At 40.0% G+C, this 24,001-nt stretch overlaps 1 protein-coding gene and 1 long non-coding RNA gene across 3 annotated transcripts in view; one reads left to right on the top strand and one right to left on the bottom strand.

Moving 5' to 3' along the window:
• The window catches only part of LOC106628897 (uncharacterized), a 48,609-nt gene that overhangs the window by 2,393 nt on the left and 22,215 nt on the right, over positions 1-24,001 (top strand). Inside the window, exon 3 of one of the 2 annotated variants that reach the window (XR_015772719.1) lies at positions 23,727-23,875. The exons of the other annotated variant lie outside the window; for it this stretch is intronic. This is a non-coding gene — a long non-coding RNA (uncharacterized LOC106628897). The remainder of the gene's footprint in view (positions 1-23,726; positions 23,876-24,001) is intronic. 2 annotated transcript variants of the gene reach the window in all.
• PRSS12 (serine protease 12) overlaps positions 843-24,001 on the bottom strand; it is a 33,057-nt gene continuing 9,898 nt past the window's right edge. The window contains exons 3-13 of the mRNA XM_005534078.3: positions 23,723-23,901; positions 21,997-22,147; positions 19,143-19,321; positions 18,804-18,945; positions 17,662-17,867; positions 14,656-14,797; positions 10,908-11,113; positions 10,138-10,216; positions 8,092-8,214; positions 4,997-5,277; positions 843-3,412 (exon numbers count right to left, since the gene is read on the bottom strand). Coding sequence (XP_005534135.2) covers positions 3,105-3,412; positions 4,997-5,277; positions 8,092-8,214; positions 10,138-10,216; positions 10,908-11,113; positions 14,656-14,797; positions 17,662-17,867; positions 18,804-18,945; positions 19,143-19,321; positions 21,997-22,147; positions 23,723-23,901 — 1,996 coding nt within the window. The 3' untranslated portion in view covers positions 843-3,104. The remainder of the gene's footprint in view (positions 3,413-4,996; positions 5,278-8,091; positions 8,215-10,137; positions 10,217-10,907; positions 11,114-14,655; positions 14,798-17,661; positions 17,868-18,803; positions 18,946-19,142; positions 19,322-21,996; positions 22,148-23,722; positions 23,902-24,001) is intronic.

Here is a 24,001-nt window from a genome sequence, read left to right as displayed (position 1 = left end):
GTCATAGGAAACTTTTCAAGGTTTTTTTTTTTAAGCATATAGTTTTTCTGCCCAAGCGGAAGTACAGGTGAATTGAATGTGTTTTCTGTGGTGCTGTAACAAGTGATAGCACACCTGTTAACTGGTGGTGTGTGATTACTCCTAGCAGCCCTGTCATGTGGCTTTCTGCTCTGCATTCCAAGGTGCTGGCTGCCAAGCCTGGTAGCCAACAATCAGGAGTGTGAGTACTGTGAGTTCCCTCTTCTCCAAAAGCACTGGACTTGTGTAGTAACCTCAGCACTTTAGAAATTGCCACATCTGTTCTGCAGGGCAGTTACTTCTTTATCTTAAATGGGCAAATGCCAGACAAACAAATTTTTATTTTTGGAAGTTGTTTAGGGTTGAGATAAGATCCACATTAAGGAGGCTTTGTGTGTCAGTTGCAGTGATGCTTTGTGCATTGTCTGGGAAATAAAAACTTGGGAAGTTCAGGAGGGCTGCATGTAACTAGAAATCTTCATGGTGCTGGGGAACCTGGAGAGATGACATTTCTTTGGGATTCTTTGGTCATTTCACCTGGTAACAAGTGCCAAGTGTTTTCATGGTGCCACCATTAACACCACTATTGAACAGCTTTAAAAGTGTAGGATGAACTTAGGACAATGAAACTGCTCTGAGTTAAAGCACAGGGAATGGGACAAACTTTTCTCTCAGAGAAAATAGACCTAAGTTTATCTGCTTGTGAGGAAGATGCTTTCAAGAGCCCTCTTTCTTAGGTAAAGCCCACACGAGGTTTACCCAGCTGATGTTCTGCAGCAGCTGCTTGTGCATCTGCCGTATTGATGAGCGTGCAGAGCTTGTAGTCAGTGTGGCAGTTTTTATTGAATACTTGTACACCATCAGGCTCACTGAGCAAAAACGAGAACAGCGTAAGATGGAGACTGTTTCATTTCTTGTTAGAAACTGAAAAGGCATGCTCAGCATGGAAACAGTAGTGTGCAACATTTTAAAATCTAACAAAGCACTCTATTAAAAGCAAAAATAACAAAGTACTGAATCTAAACGTTTACTACACTTAGTATGCCGGCTTAGTTCCCCCTCCAAGTATCCCGTTTCTGTGGTGCAGCTATTAGAAGATTAATATTTCCCCTGTATACAAGGCATATATTGCACTAGGTAGCCTGCTTAACCACAAGTCTCAATGGGTCTTGTACAACAAAGCTGGGATGTTACATGCAGGGATATTTTGACAGACTGACTTCCCCTCTAATTAAGGGCTATATAGAAGTAAAAACATAATGGTTTCAAAGTTCACTAGCACAGTGTTTCACATTGGTCTAACAGGAGGTGGTCACGGTACAGTGATTTATGGTGTTTTAAAGTATTTCACACTATTTCAAATAGTGTGGAATTACAGAGAACTAAAATATATATTAAAGCACCTCATGTACTAGTTTAGCACCAGTTACAGTAATTAGTCCTGACCTTTGCAAACCTAAATTTGGGGTCGGAGATATTAAGGGCAAAATGTTCAATCACATGGGCTTCTGCAATATTGTTGCCACTTTGTGTGCAAGTGAGTGGTCTTGGATATATTTGTTACAACACCGGAGAGACACACAGCCCTACAAAAACGAATGATTGCCCACTTAGAGCATGAATGCAGGCACCCCACTTGTTCACAAAAGACCACACAACACAGTCACAGCCAGTTTGGGGAATAGGAAATGGGTAAGCAGTCACTGGTAGTCACAGTTTGCACAGTCACGATGTGTTGACACTCATCTGCCACACTTGTCACACGCGAGTGTTTCATGGCCCACAGCTTTCAGTTGTGTTTGTATGAGCACAGTTGTTAAGGATGGTTGTGGTACCTGGAGCATGGCCTTGGCCAGGGATTGTGGTGCTGAGCTGTTGTGGCTCCCTCCCCACTGAGTCACTTCCCGGGTGGTTCCCAGACTGATGCCTTTCAGTGTTACACTAAGGTGGCGATTACCTCCTGTGTTCTAGGTTCACTGGACAGTAAGTTGGTTATCAGTGCATTTTTATAATAAGTTGTTAGGGATTTCATAGCACAGGGAACAGTATTTGGAAAAGGAATTTAATGAAATTAAGATGGTCAGTGCTTTAGAAGTTTTTCCTTTGAAATCAGTCTGAACCAGTGTTACAACTAAGCAGGAGAGAGTTGTCTAACTATTACTTTACAGATAACATGGTTTAAGACTTCATAGACCTTTTCAGACAAGTTTTTGCTCAACAACTCCATTGCATGTGTAACTTTGCCTGGTAGGATTGACCGAGGTTCTTTGCACTACTTGAGGAAAGGCCAGCAATGCAAGGATAGGGATGTTTGTTAGTCTGACACTGTACTGACAGCTAGTGGTAAACAGAAAAAGTGAATCCTCCCCAAAATGCTTTATATACTCAAAATTGCAAATTTCAGAAATGTCACAAATGCTTCTTAGGTAAAGTAGACAAGTGGTTGCTCTTGCAGCTGTGCAGGATGTTTGTGGGGAAACTGTCAGTGTAGTGCCTGTTTTGTTTGGGAATGTACTTTAGGGACACTAACCTGTGAGGACATTTACAGACTAGCTGGGGATGTGATTATTGACCATGATTTCCTTTCCTGCATTTAATACGTACTCAAAATTACTTAGCAAGAATCGGGCTACTAATGGTCTCATAAGCTACTGGAACGAGTTAGATTTAGGGGACTGAGTGTAAAATCATAGGAATAATAGACTAAATAAACTGGGCTGGAGATGAATTGAGATCTGTAATTAATTGTAGAGACGCTTGGAGCATAAATAGCTTGGAGCTACAGTCATGTGGGCAGTGAGTCTCAGTGAAGTCCCCAGCTGTCCTGCTCCAGTACTGCTCTAGCTGGCTATCACCTTTCCCCTTAGACACATGGTAACTTGTTCATGCAATATTTAAACTTCTGGAACAGGAAGAACAGTAATCCCTAACTGGAAGGGTTGTGTGTATACAGCTTGGATTTAATAAAAACAAAAACACAGGAATCAGGAAAATGTCTGTTTCCACCCACTGTGGGCCCCAGCTGTGCACAACTGCATGTGCTGTTCAAGTTGTCCTGCTCAAAGTTTTGTTTTCATTATGGACATTCATAGTTTGGTCACACTTTTAATCCAGGGTACGAAAGATGATACTTTTGTGTAGACACCTGGGGAATCTTTGACCCCACAGCCGTAGCCCCAGGAGGTCACACCGTACACGACCCAGCTTTCCCCCGGGCGCTCACACATCAGTGGTCCTCCGCTGTCTCCTTGACAGCTGTCAACACGTTTCTGTTCCCGCAGGTTTCCAGCACAGAGCATCCTCCCTGTGAATCTCCTCTTGTAGCGCTCTTCACACACCCTCTTGGGAAGTAAGGGGATGGCAGCTTGTTGTAATGTTCTCGAATAAGCCCGTCCTAAAAAGGAGATCCAAATTACTGTCTCATTACAGTGGTCAGTCTTGGAAACATAGATGTGATTTAATCAGTTTTTGCTCTCAGGTCTTCATGCTGCTTTGTCAATTATATACAATTACTTGAAGCAAGACTACTGAAAACATCTCTGCATTCAATATAGTACTAGAATACTGTAGATATTGTAAATGTAAAATGTAGGTGCTTTTTTAAAAAAGTAGCTTTCCTGCGTGTGTTGTCTGGATCTTTGCAAGGCTGGAGTTGGGTTTATTCTGAGCACTTTGTGTCTATGCAGAAGCAATTTTTGGGAATCTCACACAGCTGAGAGTAAAGCAGTAGAAATCCTTCATTTCTGTGTCACAATAGTCTGTGTCAAATCTAGTGTAGCTCAGCCTGAACAGGTGCTGCATCTTCTGGTGGCTTCCAAGTAGAGCATTCAAATGGATCTTTCTAGTTTTTTCCATAGCTTGCATTTCTTTCAGTTGGAAGCATGGGAAATGAGGGCCAGTGTTGGTTTTGGGTTTTTTTAAGTAAAATCATACAACTTGTGAAGTAATTATGATTCATATAGTGAGTGTGAAATGTCAGCTGAGGTACTGCAATGATGTAATTTCTTACCATAAAATGAAGCCAATTACTGCAGTTGTTAATGTTCCCTGAAAGAGATGTCCTAAGTTAGCAGTATTGCAGGACTTTGAGTGAATTATGTAAAAAGGCTAGACAGAGCTAGGCAATGAATTAACAATAGTTTTTAGCAAGAAAGCCACCCTACTTGTCCCTCATTTATTGTAGTACAGTGACCCCAACATCTGTGCACGCAGATTAGTGCTTGTAAAGAGGAGGGGCGGATCCTTGGCCATGCCTTGTCTCCTTGCCAGTTTGAGTGAGTCACTGCAACAAAGGCTCAAGTGTGGTTGCTGTCTTGCACTGCATTCAGCACCACAAAAACATAAAAGTAAAACATGGTTATTAATTTGTGAAACATTTAAAGGACAAGGAATTCCTTTGAAGAGGAAGAATCTTGTACTGACCGAAAAAAAACGAAGTAGAAGCCTGGAGTGCAGATGGCATTGAGGCTTTTGTAAATTTTGCCAAGATGTTCTGTTAGTTAAATCAAAGGTGGTTGAAAATGTCAGTGGTAACAAGGAGCACTAAAATGTTGTTTGAAATTCTGTGTGTTATGTGCGTATTTTCCGTCCATTTTTCTGTAGGAATATTGTAATTTAAGTAACCTTTCTAAAATTAAAATATTTGTGGTCTTTACCTTTGAAACCTTAAATGTGTTAGAGCTGTTAGTTACCTACTGAGCCTGGCAACAAATAAGCTTTTTATTCCTGCTTGTCAATCTTAATGAGGCCACTTTACTGACAGGGTCTGTGATTTAGAATGACATGGTTAATCACTGCTTTCCAAATACAAACTGTATTCAGTAAACAAAATATTGTCATTCCTGGTTAAGGATCGGGAGAGAAAATATTCCCCTATGTTAAAAAAGAGTAAAATTTGAAGCATTTTCTTATTTTAATTATTTGAGGGGTTTTTTTAGCAGCCTCAGCTAAGCAGATTGGAGCAGAGAAATGATTTTACCTGTGTCACCCCATCCAGTGATGAAGCAGTTGGGAGCAGTTTTGTGTGGTCGCTCTCTCTGCAGCGGCAAGCAGGCAGGGAGGACGTGGGTGCTGAACCTCGCGCACTGCTCCTCGGGCCCCTGCAGCCTCAGCAAGGCAATGTCGTAGTCGCTGCTGTCAGGCCTGTACTCCTTGTGCACCACGATCTCCTGGACTCCGATCTCCTCCTCGTACTCCTCCAGCACCAGCGTGTGGTAGTCCCCAACCCGCACCACGTAGTTGCGAGTGTTGTTGCCGTACCTGAGGTGGAGGTGAGAACAAACAGGGCTGGCTCAGGCCAGGTCACACCCTGAGTGTGCAAACAGAGCTCATCGCTTTCTCTCTTGTTCACACAGCTAATGTTACCAAAAGAATTTTTTAAAGAGCGAAAACGCTGTCTCAAATGCTTACACTCACATTTCAGTGTGTCCTAAAGAATATAAAATCCTTCTTCTGAGGTTTCAGGTTGTGCCATGTTCTTTTGGAGTATTTTCACAGCCAGTTTTCTTATGGCCATTTGCCATGACTGACACTTCAAATGTACAAGGTGTGCATGATAGATTTATTTAGCAAGGGTAATGTAAACTGCCAGTAATTGCAGTGACAGCCTGGTACTGACATCACTGTGGTGCTCCAGATAATGACTGGAATGAAAACAGTGTTCAGGCCTGCTTTGTAGGTCAGTTGAGGAACTTTAGAGGCTTAGGTAACTTAATAAAAACCTCTTACATCGACTGAAGTTATAGTAAGGATGACAAAGCACTTGTGCATCACGAGCACCTACTGTCAAACTGACAGGAGGCCTGTAAATCTCTAGGCTTGTTTTGCATCTGATATAATCCCAGTGTCTTTCACATCATGGACTAAATGGTAAATGCGTTAGAGATGACTTCTGTGGCTGGAGTAACAATTTTCTGTGCCTGCCTTTGAAGATTTTTGTATGACAGGACACACAGCCCTTCCCAGCAAAATGCAAACAAGGGAGTACTGTTAGGTACGTATATTTATTTTAAAATATGGCTAAGCTAACAGAAATGTTCTTCCTTTTATTTCTCCCTTAATAGCCTTCAACTTGAAATTTCTAATATGCTTGCAGAAAATATTACCCACAGTGTCCCATCACCTTGTAACTTACGCCTTTTCTTTTTATACCATCTAGCAATCTTCTGGTCTCCATAGCTTGCTAAAGCCTGCTTGAGGAGCAGCAGACAAAGCAGGGACATTTCTGTTTTCTTAACAATATATAGCTGTACCACTGAATATTTATTCTAGTTGTGGGTCACATTCCTGGTTGCCTGTAAAGCTTTCTTGGTCTAATCCTTCAGGTCTTCTATGAGCAGAATTTCACTTCTAGGCTTTGTGGAGAGAGAGGTCCAGGCTGTGAGCAAGCATCCCTTCATCCCAAGACGACCTTCTGTATAGGATACCTGAGGGGGTTTTTCCTATGCTTCATGTTTCTAATTATCCAGTTATTTTTTTAAATGTATAGACCTTTCAATTTCCCTGTAGCTGTCAGAATAGCTCAAGACAAGGGTTGGTTATAAAACAAGAAATAGCTTCAAACATTTTATCTTAATTTAAGTCTCTGCAAGAGTATAGAAACCAATAATTCCACTGTAGTACTGGTGAACAATTCTAGTCATCATGCATAAAATTATGCTTAATTTTTACCCCCAGTACAGATGAGCCCACTTTGGTTACTTAAGCAGTGTTCCAATTTCCAGGATATGGGAAATGATATACTGGCCTTTCTCTTGTCCATCTGCGGAAAATATGTCAAGAAGGCACTTGATCTATAGATAGCTCTTGGAAACCTATCCCTGAAAATCACTCCGAGATCATTTGGAAGTTGAGCCCAGCCTGTCCAAAGCCAGCTTAGAGCTGAAGGATTCCCTCAGTGCACAGTAGTGCATCCACAGGCTCTTGGAACTGCATGCTTAGGTCTAATCACAGTTTAAAGGTAGCTTCTGGGACAAAACAACACTTTGGTCACTGAGACCTCAGGTAACAGTTTCAGGGTTGCTGAGTCCCTCGAGTGGCAGCAGCAATCTGGAAGTACCACAGTGTCCTTTGCTCCAGCCATGCTGCTGCCCCATCCTGTGGGTGCTCAGCAGAGTATCCAAAATTGACACTCCTTGGCACCACATTCAGTTTTCAAGCCTGTAATCAAAGGCTTTCTCAAGAGCCTCAGGCAGCATCCTTGGTAATCACTCCAGAGATAATGAACAAGGAAATAGGAAGCCGTTGTCTGTGATTTTTGATGAAAGCAACTAAAGGGCTTCCATAGTTCTGCAGAAGCACCTGGGACATCAGGTGAAATAGCAGGAATTTACTAAATTTGACTGTTTCACCTTGAAATATTACCAAGGAAAGTGCTTCGTGATTTCAGGAAACAAGAAAAGATGTGCATCTGCTGCTCAGCAAAGGTAATACACTGTGCATTTGAGTAGAAGTGTATCTGACTCTTCATTTTAGGTACTAGTGTGCAAAAGAAAAGGCTCAGAATCAAAATGTGAAACATTTGCAGCTCACTTGAGCAAATACCATCAAAACTGTGTTGCTCCTCTATGCTTTTTTCCCCAGCCCGTTCCAATGAAATAATCACCAATCACAAGATTAGCGTCCTTATTGAGCAAGTTGGTGCATTTATACTTCAGTGACCTCATCAGAAGTGAAGTCCTGCATTTAGTTACCACTGCCAAGATCTGTTGTTAGCAAATTTAATCTGAAATATTACAGTCCCTATGTTTGGTGTCTGCTCAGTTGTCTTCACTATAATCTAAAAGCCATAAGCTGTATTTTTGTTGGAACAGAAAGTTAAAATGTCAGAAGTGCTGTCTATATTTTTGCATGAAAATGCTGAAGTTGCAAATGTAAATCACGTGAAGGACAGCACCCAAATAATTTTAATGCATTAGGGTGTTTCATTTGTTTGAGGGAAAGGAGGTTGAGTGGAAGGGTTTTTTATAACCAAAGGCCAACTCTTGGAACAGATTTCCATGGGCTTGTTCAGTACATGAACTGTAATGGTTTTGCATCTGCCCAGAACAACAAAATAGTTGAAGAGAGACCCACCTTTTAAAGCAGTGTGCAGCAGTGAGGACCCAGCAGCTGCTGATGAGAGTAGCACCACACAGGAGCCTCCCATCACCGTGAGAGGATTTCAGCCGCAGTGCCACCTGCCACGGCCAGCCGCCCCTGCGGGAGTGACACACGGTGTTCAGGGTGCAGCAGCGGGGAGCTCCCTTACCTGCTGTGTGCATCCTGTTGGCTTGCTTTGACTGACACAGCTTTCTTAAAAAATGTGCTGTTTATTAAGGGTGGTGAATATTTTATGTCCTGCCAACCCTCAGAATTCCATTTAACAATGGTCCACATTACTTCACAGAGAATTTGGGCATCCAGCACTCTTAAGTGCTTCCTCCCACAGTCAGCTATTTGAATTTTCTCTTCTCAGATTGCATTCATTGGGCCAAACATAAATTCTTTGGGTTCCTTGCCAAATACCATCTCAGTCAACAAACCTGAAATTTCCTGTCAGCTGGAGAGGGGAAAGGGGAATTTCTTGAAAAGCTCAACCCAGCATCCATCCCTTTCTTCATGAGAAAGGAAGCTGGCAAAACAGGAGGTATAAAGCAACTGCAGAAGTCTCAAGTATAGAGGAGCACTTTTTTTTCAGCCTGTGATTATCTGTTTTCATAGTTGATCTGGCTGTATTTGCATACCTATGAGTGCAGGATGGGGTTTTTTTGCTGGTTTTATAGATTAGGAGCCAGAGAAGGGAAAGGGAGAGAGCTGCACCTGTAAGCAGTGGCAGCATCTAAGAGTAAGCAACAGGTAGTCTGAGTTTACTGTCCACTTGAATGGGTGTGCTGGACAAGAAGAGCTGCCAGGGGTCATCTAGTCCAGCCTCTCAGAGTTACCAGAGCCAGATGTTTTAAAGTAAGGTGGAGGAATTTACTTCTCATAAAGAATAAAACAATTTAGACGCTTCTCAGTTTTGGAAGATAGGATTTAGTATGTTTTTTTCTAAAGGGAGGTAATTCAGACAGCTTTGCATTTCCTGGTACATAAGTTTTTTTCAAACTTCCTCGAGTTCTTTGTCTTAATGACTTCTTGTGACATTGAGTCCTTTTCTGATAAATATGCTCCCTTGCTTGATTTTGAAGCATTTCTGTGTGTACTGTTGGATTTTTCTCATCTTTTTGCTTCATCTAACATTCCTGTACTGATTTATGATGAGACCAGCTTCCTTGTGCTGACTGAATTGTGCAATACGTTATTTGTCATCACTGAATTTCAGCAAGTGTCCTTAGAACACACATTCTGAGACAAGAATTCTCAGTCTCTTCATGTGCAATGCATTATCTGTTATCTCATTTGTCCCTTCACTAAGGCAAGTCATCCTACTTCACTTTATCTCTGGCTGTATTAAAATATTTTTCTGGGCTCCCTCTTGTTACTGTCCTTTGAAGCTCCCCCACTTAGGCAGTGGGAATCCATTTGAAATGGATTGATCAGTGCTGTGCAGGTACTTTGAAACAGGTTGCACAGTCACGTGTAATGATGCTGTTTGTGTATCTTTTTGCAATGCCTTTTGTAAGATTGTGTGAATATTTCTTTTGTGTGTTAAGTCACAACTGTTAAAAAAGTCAAGTCACTGTCTCCTGTTTTTTAGCTGTGTCATCATCAAGGCTTAGTTTGTGAAGGAAAATAAGGTCTTAGGCAGTGAATCATACCCAGGCCTCTTTTTTTGGTGTGGGTGGCATTTAAAACCTTATACTGCATTGATAGTTCTGTTTTTATAGCTCACATCCTGATACCAAGATATCCTCTGATAAAAGTAAAATAGCTATTTTTTAAGTCAAAAATATAACCTATTCAAGGACTTTACCCACAAGCATCTATAGATTTTCAGCTAATGCTGCAAATACTTATCAATTAGTACTTTTTAATTTCCTGCCAAATTTGCTTTGGGTATATTCCTACTCCTACATCATGACAAGTGAAAAGGAAAACAACAAGCCTACAGTAAAATTGTAAGTTTGGCAAACCACTTATGGCAAATACATGTCTTAAAAGCTTTATATTCAAAATTATTTGTCTTTACCAATTATTTACCGTAAAGAATTTTTCCCACCAATTATTCGCTTTTGTCGACGATGGAGTAACCTCAGCCCACAAACAGAAGCCAGAGAATCTAAACCAGAAAGGGAGATGGTAGAGAGTGTTAAACTCAACATGAGAAGTAGCCCATATTCAATGACAGTTAACTTTAAAAAAAATCTAAAGTTGGAGTTATTCTGTATTTCATGGTAGTTTTTAACAGGCAAATTTTGATTGGGGAAAATAGACTTAGAAATTCTTTATAGCTGATGTCTTTTGACTGGGGAAAATACAGTGAATTCTTTCAAGACTTAGAAATCCTTTGCTAAGTTCTTAGCTAATCCTAGCTAAGTTCTTTTGTCTGTGATCAGAGGCATTTACACGTTTGCTGCTCACATGTAGGATTCTGTAGGGCTCTTCCTTACTTCTGTTAGTGGAAGCAGATCTTGGCCAACCACACAGGTCTCAGTCCTTATCTGAGGGTAACCTACACCTTGAGAAGCTGAAAGGAGCTGTTTAGGTTTTTGCATCATGTCCCTCAAGCAGCTTAATGAACGTGGCTGCTGTAAGCCATGGCTACAAATACCCTGTTTGGGCAGAGCAGTCTGAGTGCTTCCTTTGTGCAGCTGCACAGTGTAAGCAGAGAGGGTTCCCACCCCTTTTGTTCTGTAACTGTTTCTGATAAGACTGTTTCCTCTGTGAGGTGGGATTGTTCAATCTGTCTCTTCCTACCACACACTTGCTCACCTGGACCTGTTGGTCTGCCCCTCATGACAGGGCCTCACCTTTATTGCTGTTGCCAGGGACTTTCTTGCTGAGGTGGTCACAGATGACCCCCGCGTCCTCGCTGTGCCGGCAGTTGTGCGTCCCAATGTCCTGCTTAATGCAGTCTGCCAAGGATCTCTCATTTCCTGTACACTTCACGTTATCCACGTGGATGGGGCCTTTGCCCTCACCGAAATAGGCCATTGTCCTTGCTCTAGCTGAACCTCTGCAAACAGAGCGTATTTTTTATTATTGTTAAACATATTGAGGCATTACTCTACGTTTTACTCAAATTTCCAAGTGAGTAGTCAAAGACAATGCAGTTTCATTCCAAACCCTGTCACTGTTTCACTTGATAACAGCCACCTCACCATCTCTCTTATTCTGGTATGTAGGGAAAAAAAACTGTGAGAAAATTTGCTACATTTCATTAATGTTTAAAAACTGCTTTTGTGTATCTGGTTAGAAGGCTGTGTGCAAAGTGTTTTACGTTGTATCAGTGTTACATTTTGCCATAAAACAAAATACGTGAAAGCTGCTTTTTCGTAATCTCTTTAATCCTCGTATAAAGTCAGCATCTGTGAAAGCTAAAAATAATTTGTTCAGGTCTGATTGCCTCAGAAAGATGGGCCAGCTAAATGCAATATACTTGCAGTGCAATAGGAGCCATGATGTACAGACCTATCAGTTGTTAGTGGTTATCGAAATATTTTTTTATCATGTCATTTTTTACAGGGCACCCCATATTTGAGGTCTAAAAATGCCATGTGACTGGAGACCAGTTTAGTGTCTGCACTGCCCTGTTCTTGGGAGGAACCCAGCACTTGGTGCTTGTGTAGCATTTAAGCATCTCATTTGGCAGCTCCTGTGATAGATTATTACTGTTAATTAGTTAAGGCAATCTTCTTAATTTATAAATAGGTGTTTTGTTGTACATGGTTTGAGTCTGAAAGAATTATGAGTGAGAGACCACTCAATTGGCTGTACAGAGAAGTGGGGCAGGAGACTACCGGCACCTCGAAGTGTGCCTGAGCTACAAGTTTACCTATTGGTTAAGAGCAATTTACTGACATTTTACTGGGATAAGGACATATGGAATTGAAGATAAGTGAAATACAGGTTTCCATTTTAAAGGGTGTTTTATAATTGTATATTGTAAAGTACTGCTTCTATGCATACAGAACTGTAACTGCAGATGTGATGAAATGCTGGAGCAGAGAAAGAGATTTTGACTATAAAAACATATTAGGCAAGCTCTTTTTACACCTCTTTAATAGCTGCAGTGTTGGGGAAGGCATGTGAGAATGGCATGAAGAGTTTATATCCCTTTCTGAGCTGGGTTTGGTCTGTTGGGGACAAATCCTGATTTGTTATGCCATTTTCAAAGCTTGGTCACAGTGGAAATGTGGCTGGCTCAAACTGAACCAGCTCTCAATTGCCACATCCCTATAACTGAAACACGAAAGTGACACAGGAGCTTCCTCCCTTTTGAAACTTGCACGTGGATAGCTTTGCCTGTGTGGATTTTTTCACTATGTCCCGAAGGGTAGGTGGGCAGGATTTCCAAGTAGGGAACATTGGTTAGAATGCAGAAATAGTGAAAAGCCAGGAAAGAGAAGCTCCTGAAACACTAGGTGAGAGACAATACCTCAAGGTCAACTCTCCTTACACATTTTCAATTTCTTTGGTTAGGAGGTATTTGCCAGATAATTCAGAACCTTAACTGCCTTTGGAACTGGTGTAGGACAATCGCTGCCTAATGAGTTTACTATGATTTGACATGTCAGTCCCAAATAGTGTGACTCTTGCTTCACATGTTTTTCTTCTGTGATAACCACAAAAAATGAGTCCAACTCTCTGATACCTGTGGGCAGCTGACGTGTTCATGTTTGCTGTTACAACACAGTGAGGCAGTACAGGCACTCATTGTAAATTCTTACCTGGTTTTGGTATCTCTGTCAAATAACAATGTTTCTGCTTTAGGGCATTGTTCTAAAGTTCCTCAGGATATTGAAAACTACTTTGTAGTATTCTTGTCCTTCCCCAGAGAAGTATTTATTGCAATTTAGTACAGAATTGTTTCTCCAGAATCTTATCAGTTACTTAATAAGGGCACTACCTCCTTCTTCCTACCTTTGTATGAAAGCAATCTGTCTCTTAGTGTGCATCAGTAATCTCTCCGTTTGCTGATAATGGGAATGAAAGCTGTTCAGACCCAACCAGCCAACCAGCAGCACCACAGAAAACCCAAACCAGCCCCAGCTGAAGAACATCTGTCGGGAAACAAATGTAAAAAAATCATGGTGTTCCTGAGCAAGGAGTGCAGCTTAATGGAGAAAATTATTTCATATAATTGGGAGATCTCTGAAGGTACAGATGTTACATCTGTGTGTTTGTTACATGCTGGAATGTGCTCTTACAAGTGGCTTTAGTGCACCCCTAACAAACACGTGTCCCTCAGTCGCTGCTTTCCAAGCCAGCTATCTATGCACTGATGACCTTCAGAGAAACAACCTTTCTGCCTGCTCAGATCTGTCCCTGGAGACAAGTGGCTTCAGGTGTTTTCCTCTCAGTTCTCTCACTCCAAGGGCCATGCACAATAACAATGCTGAGCTTTTCAGGTGCAGTATTATCATTATTCATGATATGGTTAATGAGGAAATCCAGTGGATTGGGATAGAGGGACACCTGTCCTAGAATTTCCAAGTTAGGTAACTTGTAAGAGTGGTATCTTGACTTGTAAGTCAAGTTTTGCTGTTTTGAAGCCTTTTAAAGAGGCTTTTACCAAATGAATACCTTGCAGTTTTTAAAAGGTGTATATTGTGTGCTCAGACATGATGTGATGATATTTGGTTGGACAAACTTCACACTGTTAGATACAACAAACAGTTAATGTGACTTGTATTTCTCCAACTCAAATTTCTTTATAGGTATACTTGGAGAAGACATTTAACTAATTTCCTGTTGTATTTCACTAGTGTTCTGGATATTTTTCAAGTCTTATTAGTACTGCTATTTATATATCTGCCCTACAGTTGTTATATTTTTGCTGCTCTTGGGTATCCAGAAGAAAAATGCTGATGAGTGATGTAAGCCTGATTAAGTGATTTATTTCAAAAATTACACATTTATTGCAGTGGTTTTATTTAGAGGGTGGGTTTGTTCTGTCAGGTCTCTTCCTGTATTAAATGAAGCTTATTCAAATTACTGTCATGCAGACTGGAGCCATAATCTCTTGTGTAACAGCTTCATCAGATCTTCGAGCTACATCAAATCTAGCCAGATCAGTAAATGAAGGAAAAAACTCCATTAAATTAGGAATTCAGTAGCTGGTGTGCCTGCATCTGAATCTGCAGTGATCATATCCACACCTGGTGACAGTGGACACTGACCTGTTTTTGAAACAAATATGACAACTAAAATTTTTTTATTTAATAATAGATTAATAATTTGGAATGTTTAACTTGTAATGAAAAATATTTAATAACTTGCATTAACTTGCATTTCTGTTGCCAGTCAGACTGACACACCTTTGAATACTAACATTCCCATTCCCAGTTCTGCTACTTAATGAATATTCCTTTTGAAGGCAAAGCCTTACTATTTTTCCTACAAATAGTAGGAGCACATTTTTCTAAAAAAATGCCAAACTGACAAGTTTTAAAAGACACACATCATCTTATTAGACATGTTTGTGGTTTTTGGTTGCAGAAACTTAAGATTTTTAGATACAGAAAACATGAGGAACAGCTTAATGAGTTTTCTTACTTGTAGCCAAGCTGTCGGCAGACTACAGCTGCATCCATATCAGACCATCCATCATCACAAATTGTGCCCCACTGGCCATTGATAAAAATCTCCACACGTCCTTCCTTCTTATTCTCGCCATCCATCAGCCTGATGGGAGGACCTGGGAATAAATTACTGTTGTCAGCTCACAGCAACAGAAGCAAGAACTGGTGCTTTTGGTTATTTTCATTATATTCAGTACAACCGGTGTTTATGTTCAACGAGCATAGTATCAGTGGTAAAAATAGTCATATTCTTCCTGGCTGGCAAGAGGAGGCAGCTGGTACAAATGACAAGACAAATACTAAATACTCCTGTAGTTTACTCTTCAGAGTTCAGCTAATTCCTTCATTCCATGCAGATATGTGACATAGTTCAGAAATTGACCACAATTCTGTACAAAAAGGTAGAAAACACCTGAGATGCCTTTGATACGATACTCATACAAGCTGGACAGGTTTTCCTTACAGGAACTTTTTGGGTGAATTTAGTTATATCTCAGTCTATAAACTCATTCTCAAACTGGTTGCTGCTGCTGCTCCTCCTAGCCACTGTCTCAGCAAAAAATATTGCATCATTGTGTCGAACTTCAACTATTCCTTATCTCTATGCACATTGTTCTGCAGCATGTTATTCTAGATTATTTTTCTAGCAATTTAAAGTGATTGTTTATTCAGATACATTCATATTATGAAATTTCACTTATGTGGATTAGTCAGACTTAGTTGATGATGGTTTCTGCAGTGCTTTCCTGTAGTTAAGTTTTGAGTCATTAGGCAAAGTAAATACTTAATTCTTACTTACTCTAATATTCCTCTATAGCCTGCAAGCAATGCAAATACCCTTTAAACACTTACGAATTCCTCTGTGGCCTCTTTATAATGTTCAAGGGAGAATCACCTTCAAAATATTTTTCTATGGCATACTTTATAATCTTTATTATACTCATGAGAGTTGCTTTTTACAATAACAGAAAAGACTCTTCCTCATTCTTCCAACCCATTCCTAATGTTTTCTAAATATTTGAGGATGGGGAATTACTTAATTGCACTCTTAAAGCAGTATTTTGAGATATCTGCATTTGATATTTAATTCAGATTAGTTCAGGGTATTAATAACTTTTGTATACCAATCATGAATCTGGTCAGTGCTAGTTAAGTCTGGCCTAAGTCATTAAATGGACAGGGACATATTTGAAGATAAAATCCAAGTCTGCTTCCGATGTAATTTAAAGCATATTGTTTCTGTTGGAGTTCATACTGGACAGTTACATGAATTAACTTCACCACCATTCTGTTTCCCTACACTGTCATGATCTTACTGGGCAAATGCCATTATTGTAGTGTATCCTAGCTCCTTTTCAGTATTCCTGAATATCTGTTTCCTTAAGTCCTATAATCTACTAATTTCTCTTTTTTTTTTTTTTCACAAAAAATGCATTTTCAAATGCTGGGAAGTAAATGGTAGCAACATTTTGTCCACTTTCCAATCAGAAATCTTCTGAGAAATGTCAGATAAAATGTCTTATTTTCTTGATCTGGTGTGTTCTGGAGGAATACAACTTATAGGGAGAATTAAACTTCCATTAACCAGATAGAGGCATGGAGTACTAATAGTACTTTATTGTATTATATATATATATATATATATATATTTATGAGCGCAAAATAATATAGCATTCTGGTAGTGGGGATGTGAGAATATTACCATATGGATGTATTTAACTGAACCAAACTCCTTCAGCAGAGATATTTCATAGGAATTTGAGCAAAGTGGCACATATGGTTTACATCTGTAAAGGCAGCAGTCATGGTTTGAATTCCTATTATTTTTGGTTTGGGAAAATTCTTTCTAATAAGTAGGATTTGATATATGTATTGCAATATAAAACATTCATTGGATGGTGAGACGGCTGTATAGAATAAGCCTGTGAAGAGAGAGAGATTCAAAAAGTACATGTGGAAGTGCTGAATGATGTTATAGCAAGTAGCAACATTGTGCAGTAAATCCATGTTGTAGTTTGTGGGATAAACCTTTAGTCTGTGATTTCCAGGAAACAGGCATGTAATACTAATTTCAAATTCAACTGAAATAGTCTTGGGTAAGCCAAATGGCATTGGCAACAATTTTCTAAAAGGCTACATAGTGACAAGCTACACACTTGGTGTAGCAAATTGTAAAAATGAAACTTCTGCAGAATCCCTGTGCAACCCATTGTGCATCTACTGTGCACATCTCATAGCCAGAATTATTGTTTCATTATCTGCATGTGGATTTAGGAATCTTTGGAATTTATTTGTTTGTATTTGGTTCTACAGTTTCACTGTGTAATTGGTATTTTTCTATAATTCCTTATCAGTCTTTTTATTCTCATTATTTTCATACAAGTTTGTAGGCTTTTGCTATGGGAACTGACTCTCTTATCTGGGTGTGTAGTATCATTCTGTCCTGGTCAGCAAGTGGGGCCCGTTCACCCAGACACATATAAATGGTAGGCAGGAGTAACACAGAAATTATTTCATGCTTCTCACCCTTCCTTCTTGCTATCTCTGAATTTCTCATCGTCTCCACAGCCCTTGTTTCAGATTGTCTGAATGCAAAGCCATAGGAGGATGTGCTATGGATTTGTGTTCCCCAGTGCTCAGCTATGTCTCCAGCCAAGTAAAATTAGGTATGCTATCAGGAAATGCTGAATGGCTCCAAAATCTGGTGGAGGCTGAGGGAACAGCATCTCTGGAATGTGACTTTGTTACTGTGCAAACCTGGCTTGAGCTTTAATGTTCTGGATGCTTACGTTCTAAACAAAACCTGATTACTTCCTGTGATCTTCAGGAGAAAAGTAAGGTTTCTTTCCCTTCCTATTTCTTTCCTTGCACCCATCTGACAAATACCAGGATTTTGAGAATCCTCAAGTATCCTGTACTTTGATTGGGTCTGTATCCACAGCAATACTCATACTGTGACTTTAGCAAAGAGCTTCCTTACCAAGTGAGCGCTTGTGGCTGTCGTTCTCCGGGTAGCAGATGAGTCTGACATCCTCCTGATGGTTGCAGTCGTGCTTCCCCCACTCCCTGCGGGAGCACTGCAGAAGGTTTGTCTCCTTCCCGGAGCAGATCACATCATCCAACCAGATGAGCCTGGAGCTCCCTTCTGAGTAGCTCTCTTTTTCCACAGCTGCGCTTTTCCCATACCTGCACAACACAGAGGTATGTTTTGGTCCACAGTCATCAGAGGACACATGATGCTTAAGCATGAGAAGGGAAAGTGCTAATCCTGAGGAAACAGAGATGTCTCAAGTATTCTCACTCAGTAAGCAGGTTCAGTTAGCATTGAATTCAGTGAGAGCACCATATGCTGCCTCTTCAGTAATGTTTTTTTTTAAGGAATTACTGTTACATTAGTACAAACTTAAGAATGTAATACCTTTGATTAAGGCTGCTCTTCAACCAAGCATATGGCTGGCTCAATGACTCTGAGTCTTTAAGCATGTTCTTAGTTTTCTATATACATTTAAATGCCACAGTATGAGACAAAATCCTCTTTTAAATGTCAGCTGTTCAAGTTTGAAGGCAAGACAACAGTCACCTACTGAGAGTGTATCTTTGTAGCCACAGGTCAGGAGGGAAAGTAGGGAAGAGTAAATGCATGAAACAAATGGGATTTTCCTAAAATGCTTTTCACTACATAACTGTTCCAGAGCCAGGCTGTGGAATTTTCTGAGGTAGTGCAGAAGGACTTTCACCTTGAAAATGCCTGTCATTAATAATGACTGTACAACAAGCAAAGATGTAGAGGAATCCAACTTTTATAGGCAAAATAGAAGTCAAAATCAGTTCTCTATAGCACATGCATTGATCTCAGCAAAAAAAATAATTGGAAGAAACTTGGTGAATAAAGGCTGCTAAATCACATTTGTTGAAGGTTTTTCTACCTAAACTAAGGCCTAAATAGCTCTGTGAGACTGGGGGAAGCAGGCTTTAATGGATTTTAACTTGGTAGTTTCTTTGAAGCACTCAGCTAATGTTAAAAAGCAGACTCTTAAAATAGGGTCCATGTAGGGTTCATGTAACTGTTTTATCATCATGGTCAAGTCACAGAGTCAGAAAGCCAGTATCAAGTAATCTTACTTAAATCCCAGCTGCCAGCAAACCACCTGCGTGTTCAGCTCCGTCCAGCCATCGTCACAGACCGTGCCCCACTGGCCTGTGTGATAGACCTCCAGGCGGCCCTCGTGGCTGCCCTTGCCACCTGTGAGCCGCAGTGCACCATCTGTGCCGGTAACAAGGGAAAACAAAAACAAGGATCAGTGTTTCTTACATCTCATCATTGTTCCAAAGCAAAATCAGGAACGTTGCCTTTACTGCATCCGCTCGGGGCTTTGTGCCTCTGCAAACTTTAAAAGTTCTCTTTGCAGAGCTGTGAACTCTGCCTGTGTCCCGTTTTTTGCTGATTGATGACTGAAGTACCTGTGAGAGGTGTGCAGGAAACGCCAGCATCTTCTTTGTGGCCGCAGTTGTGTTCTCGCCAGGAGCTTTTCGGGCACTGTTCTATTGAGAGTTCATTTCCCGTGCACCGCACTTCATCCAGCAGCACGGGGCCAGAGCCTTCTCCAAAGTAAGCCTGGCTCCACGCCTTGGCAACACCCCTGTGGAAATGCAAAGAGCACCCAGTCAGGAGGAAGCAAGCTGGAGATTTTCCTTTTCTGTGCCTTTGACTTCTAATTTTCCTAGGAGAGATTACAGATGTGCAGCTTGGGTATGAGGATTCTAATTTTAATATTCATGTAATATCTATATATAGTAAAAATAACCCAGTATATATTTCTGAAGTGGCTTTCACCTGTTGTCCTCAAAGCACATTAGTCAAATACCCAGATGAGGCAGGTAAATATGATTGTTCCCCATTTAGTCATGTGAAAACCACAGCAAAGAGATCTTAGGTGGCTTGACAAGTGTCGTATCACCCATCAGCATTAGAAATAAGAACAGGAAGCAGACCAATGACTAGCCTTGTGTGGGGTATATTCTCTGTCAGCAGAAAGGATTTTGAGCATGAAAAAACTATGTTGATTGAAAACATTGTTTTAGAATTACAGAAATTATGCAGTGTTTAACCCTTTATTATCTATCAGGCTTTTTCCAATTCTATTTAAAATACCATATCTTTCATATATAAATGTTTGCCATGGTTTTCTTTCCACGTAATATTTTCTCTGTTCCTATATTCACTCTAGTTTGAAATGGCAAGAGTGAAATGTCTAATTTTGGACTATATTGATTTAACTATCTAAAACATAAGTTTAAATTAACTAAAAAAGCATCTTGTTTTTCCAGTGTATCTGATAAAAATGCTGGCAGAAATGTATAGGAAATATTAAGGAAAAAAATCAATATTCATCAAGCAGGTGGGTGAAATCTAAGAGATAATGATGGACTGCTCTGAATGCTTTTACAATTGATACCATATTCCAGTAAGAGTCTCTGGAGTTAGGCAGAAACAACACATTCCATCATTATAATCAGGAGAATTTATGTCAAGCAGAAATTATTTAGGAAACCAAATAATAAAAGAAGTTATCATTGTTTTCCACCTACTAAAGGTAGATTCATATTCCAGAGTTTTATAGGAGTGCTACAGAAAAGTTGAAGGGATGTAGGAAGCTATTTACTGAGAAGCTTTACTTTTACAGTTTCTGGCATGTTTCCAGATGGATTAACAGTATGCAAATTTAGATTATTTTTAATACTTCAGAACTGGTCTGCTGCCACTGTTGGTAAGATTTCACTTCATATTAATTAGCATGTTTGTTGTAACATCTTGCTTACTTGAGAAATCCTGTAAATCTCCAGACATATTTCAAAAAGCTTTAGCTCCATCTTAATACGATTTATTTACTCAGAAAAACGAATCAAATTGGAAGCATCACAGAACTGCAGTTTGTGGTGATTAAATATAAGTAATAAAAAGTTTTAGTGTCATCAGTAAGGAGGCAGGCTAAGAGCGTTACATTTGTCATTAGTATACAGAACTGCAAAGCAGAGCTTAGTAACTCCCCAAACCTATTAACAGCAGCCCCATTCAAAAGCAGGTAAAGCCTGCAAGAAGATACACTTTCCTTTAGATATTCCCAATTGAAAATGTGCAGGAATATAGAAATACAACATGAAGTAATCTGGGAGGAAAAAAACCCCTGATGTCAGAGAAGCGTGTTGGTTCCTATGTTGGCTCAGCAGGAGATGTACAATATTTTTAACTGGTTCACAGTTCTCATCCTTCTGAGCTAATCTGGGTGGCTCGGGCGGCCCAGGGCCTCAGTTACAAAACAAGTACACTCTGGGGACCACCCATTAATGCCAGCGAACTTTCTACCTTCAATGTCACTTCTTTCAATTCATCACAGTCACAGCAGGTTTGAATAGGTGAGTTCTGTTCCAATCTTCTCTGCATTTACCTGTTTATTTCTCATCCGGTCTGTCTCAGACATAATCCCCTTCTCCTGCATGGGATACAACCCAGCACTTTCTCTGCTATTTGCTCCTAGTTCTTTCCCTCTTCAACCCCACTGGCCTTCCATCCCAGTTGTCCTCATCTCCTTCCTCTCTGGTCCAGCAGTTCTCCTCTTAGTCGCCCACCTCTGCAGCATTTTTCTGCAAATACCATTACTTATCTTCTGTGGGGTATCAAAATCCCCCCGGCTGTTAAGAAACTGAAGCAAGAAAATCCTGTTCTGCTGCTGTAGCTGTATCTCAGGCCATGCTTAGTTCAGGCAGAATCACTGACAAGCTTAACTGTCAAAACTTCAAACAGATCCCTAGCTCAGTATATACAAACTGACAATCTTCAGAGACTCGTGATTCAAACAAATCTAGAGAGATTCTCACAGGCATGCCAAAAAACATATCCTTCCTGACAAAGCAGAGTTCTTGTGCCAAAGCCAGGAGGCTGTCAGACTCCACAGTATAATGGATCGTTAGGATTTGAACAGTCAAAAAATTTCTTCACCTACAGGTTTTGATTGAAACTTTACAGAAATTGTGAGTTTTCTCTACAAAGTCAACATTTATTCTGAGACATTCTTTATCTGTCTGGCCAAACAGACAAAATTAGCCCTATCATATGACACTGAAAACTGGTTCCAGGGAATTGAAAGTAATGTCACTGTACCTGAATCTTCTATAAATAAACTTAGTTACTGCTCCAAAGTATCATTATGATTTTAAAGGAGCGTTTTTTGACAACTGTGTTTCTCCTAGCTTCAGCTGTGGGTCTGATAACTCTCCTGCTTTGCTGCTGGAATAACAGACATGTAGAAAAACAAACCCAAGGCCAAGCTGCCGGCAGACAACTTCAGCATCTGCATCATCCCACTGGTCATCACAGACTGTGCCCCACTGGCCACCATGGTAGACTTCCACTCTTCCTTCGTGGGCATTGCTCCCATCAGCCAGCCGGATCGGAGTGAAGACAGCGCCTGGGAGCAAACACAGGATATAGAACATGTCATTCACATCCTAAAGTATCATTCTGATAGTAAAGGAAGAGGAAGATGGCTTAATGGTTTCTCTGACATTGCTCAAGAACATTTTCTTTTTTCTACTTAGATGGAAAACCTGAAAGTCAAGTGAGTTCCCTTTTGCTCCACTCTCACTAGCTGAAAAATCTTACACATACAAGTAACTGTGTTGATCTTGAATTACCTAGGTGGCAGAGCTTCACAGACACTTAGTGCTGTAAGACCTAATATTGAATCAGTCAGTAGAGCTACCTCTCCACAAGTAAGAGCAAAATCAGGTAAAATCTGAAGTAAGAGGCAAAAATTATGTCATGGACAGAGAAATAGAAATCCATCTTTGGGTCTTCTCATTCCATTAGAAAATCCAGTCAGAGCAGTGACATCTCTTTGACTGTGGAGTCTCACTTGAATTGTGCAAGTATTGTTCCCTTCTTCCAGTCTTTTAAAATCAGTAGCTCTCTTCTGGTGTATCAAGCAGCTGTCTTGAAAGCATCACTGCTGGTAAGTCTATAATAATGGAAACAGTTTAAAGCCATATAAAACCCCGTAACTGCTGTAATGTGAACAAGGCTGTTTTAAAGTTTCACCATATCTAACATCCAGATGATTTAAATTTGAGTAATTTTTGTGAAACTTTCCAACCAATTAATGCTATCATTTAATCTAATTATTGGTTATAAAAAAACCACCAAAACAAACTGAGGACACTTCTCCAATTTCATATTAGTGTGTCACTGATATGAAATATGGGGGGATGTGTGTGCAAATATTTTAAAAGGCTAGTTGCAATGGAACCTGCAAAACCTGAAAACATTTATAGTTTTCAGTTTCTTTAGGCAAAACTCTCTTACTTTTGTTCTTTAATTTGTCCCCTAGCTTGAAAAGATTCTCCCTTCCTCTACTCAGTAGTTTTTGAAGACCAAAATATTCTTTTACAAGCCATTTATCAAAATATTGCTCATTATTAATAAAGCTTTAGGACAAAAATGCACCCCCCTTCTTTGGATAAAAGCATAAGGCAGGAGAAAGGCAGCACAGAACTGGCTGCAGCCACACGTTTTAGTTTCAGCTGAAGAGATGGGCATTGCCAGCTCTCCAGCACTGCCAGCCCAGCCCTCCTCAAGGCATCACCATTTAAATCTGATGGCATGCCTGGCCATTTAGTTAGCATGTTGATTAAAATAATAACAAATATCTTAAAAACATTCATGATACTTGTTTTCCTAATAATTTTGACATTAAAGAAAAAAAAATGGGGAAGCAATCCTCATTTTTCAGCCAGAGATTCTTGTTACTTTACTCTTTCTCACAAGCTGCATCTGAAAGAAGCAATTTATTGTTGACTATAGTCAAGGTAAAAAGTTGTTAAGCTAGGTGCTGCTTGAAGTATTTGAAGCAGTTAATAATGCAGTGATTCAATCATAATCTGTTCCAAGAAATCTTAATACTTTTTCTGATTTTATAATGAGTAATTATTACAACTTCTGCTTAAATAAAATAAGGACATGAGAAAACCATATATATTTTTTTTACCCAGGGAGGAGCTACATGTGACAGCAGCTGCCATTTTTTGAGGACATGTCCCATCTTGCCAGGTGTCTTTTTCACATAACAGTATATTTTCTTCATCACCACGACAACGCACTTCACTCCAGAATACAGGAATAAGGCCTAATCCGGAAAAGGGTATGTGTTTTGCTGTACCTTTTTCCCTGTAAAAATAATCAGGATAGGGCATCAGAGTGGGAGAAAGGGAAGTGGGAACATTTTCTCATGTATAAATCTTGGAGTAGAAAAGAAAGGGCTTTCTTC

Source organism: Pseudopodoces humilis, chromosome 6, assembly GCF_049639895.1.
Source record: "Pseudopodoces humilis isolate 2021_Gansu_Grassland_sample_001 chromosome 6, ASM4963989v1, whole genome shotgun sequence".
In the NCBI taxonomy this organism is placed as follows: Eukaryota; Metazoa; Chordata; class Aves; order Passeriformes; family Paridae; genus Pseudopodoces; species Pseudopodoces humilis.
The sequence above is the reverse complement of the archived record's forward strand: the minus strand, read 5'-3'. Positions and strand labels throughout refer to the sequence as shown.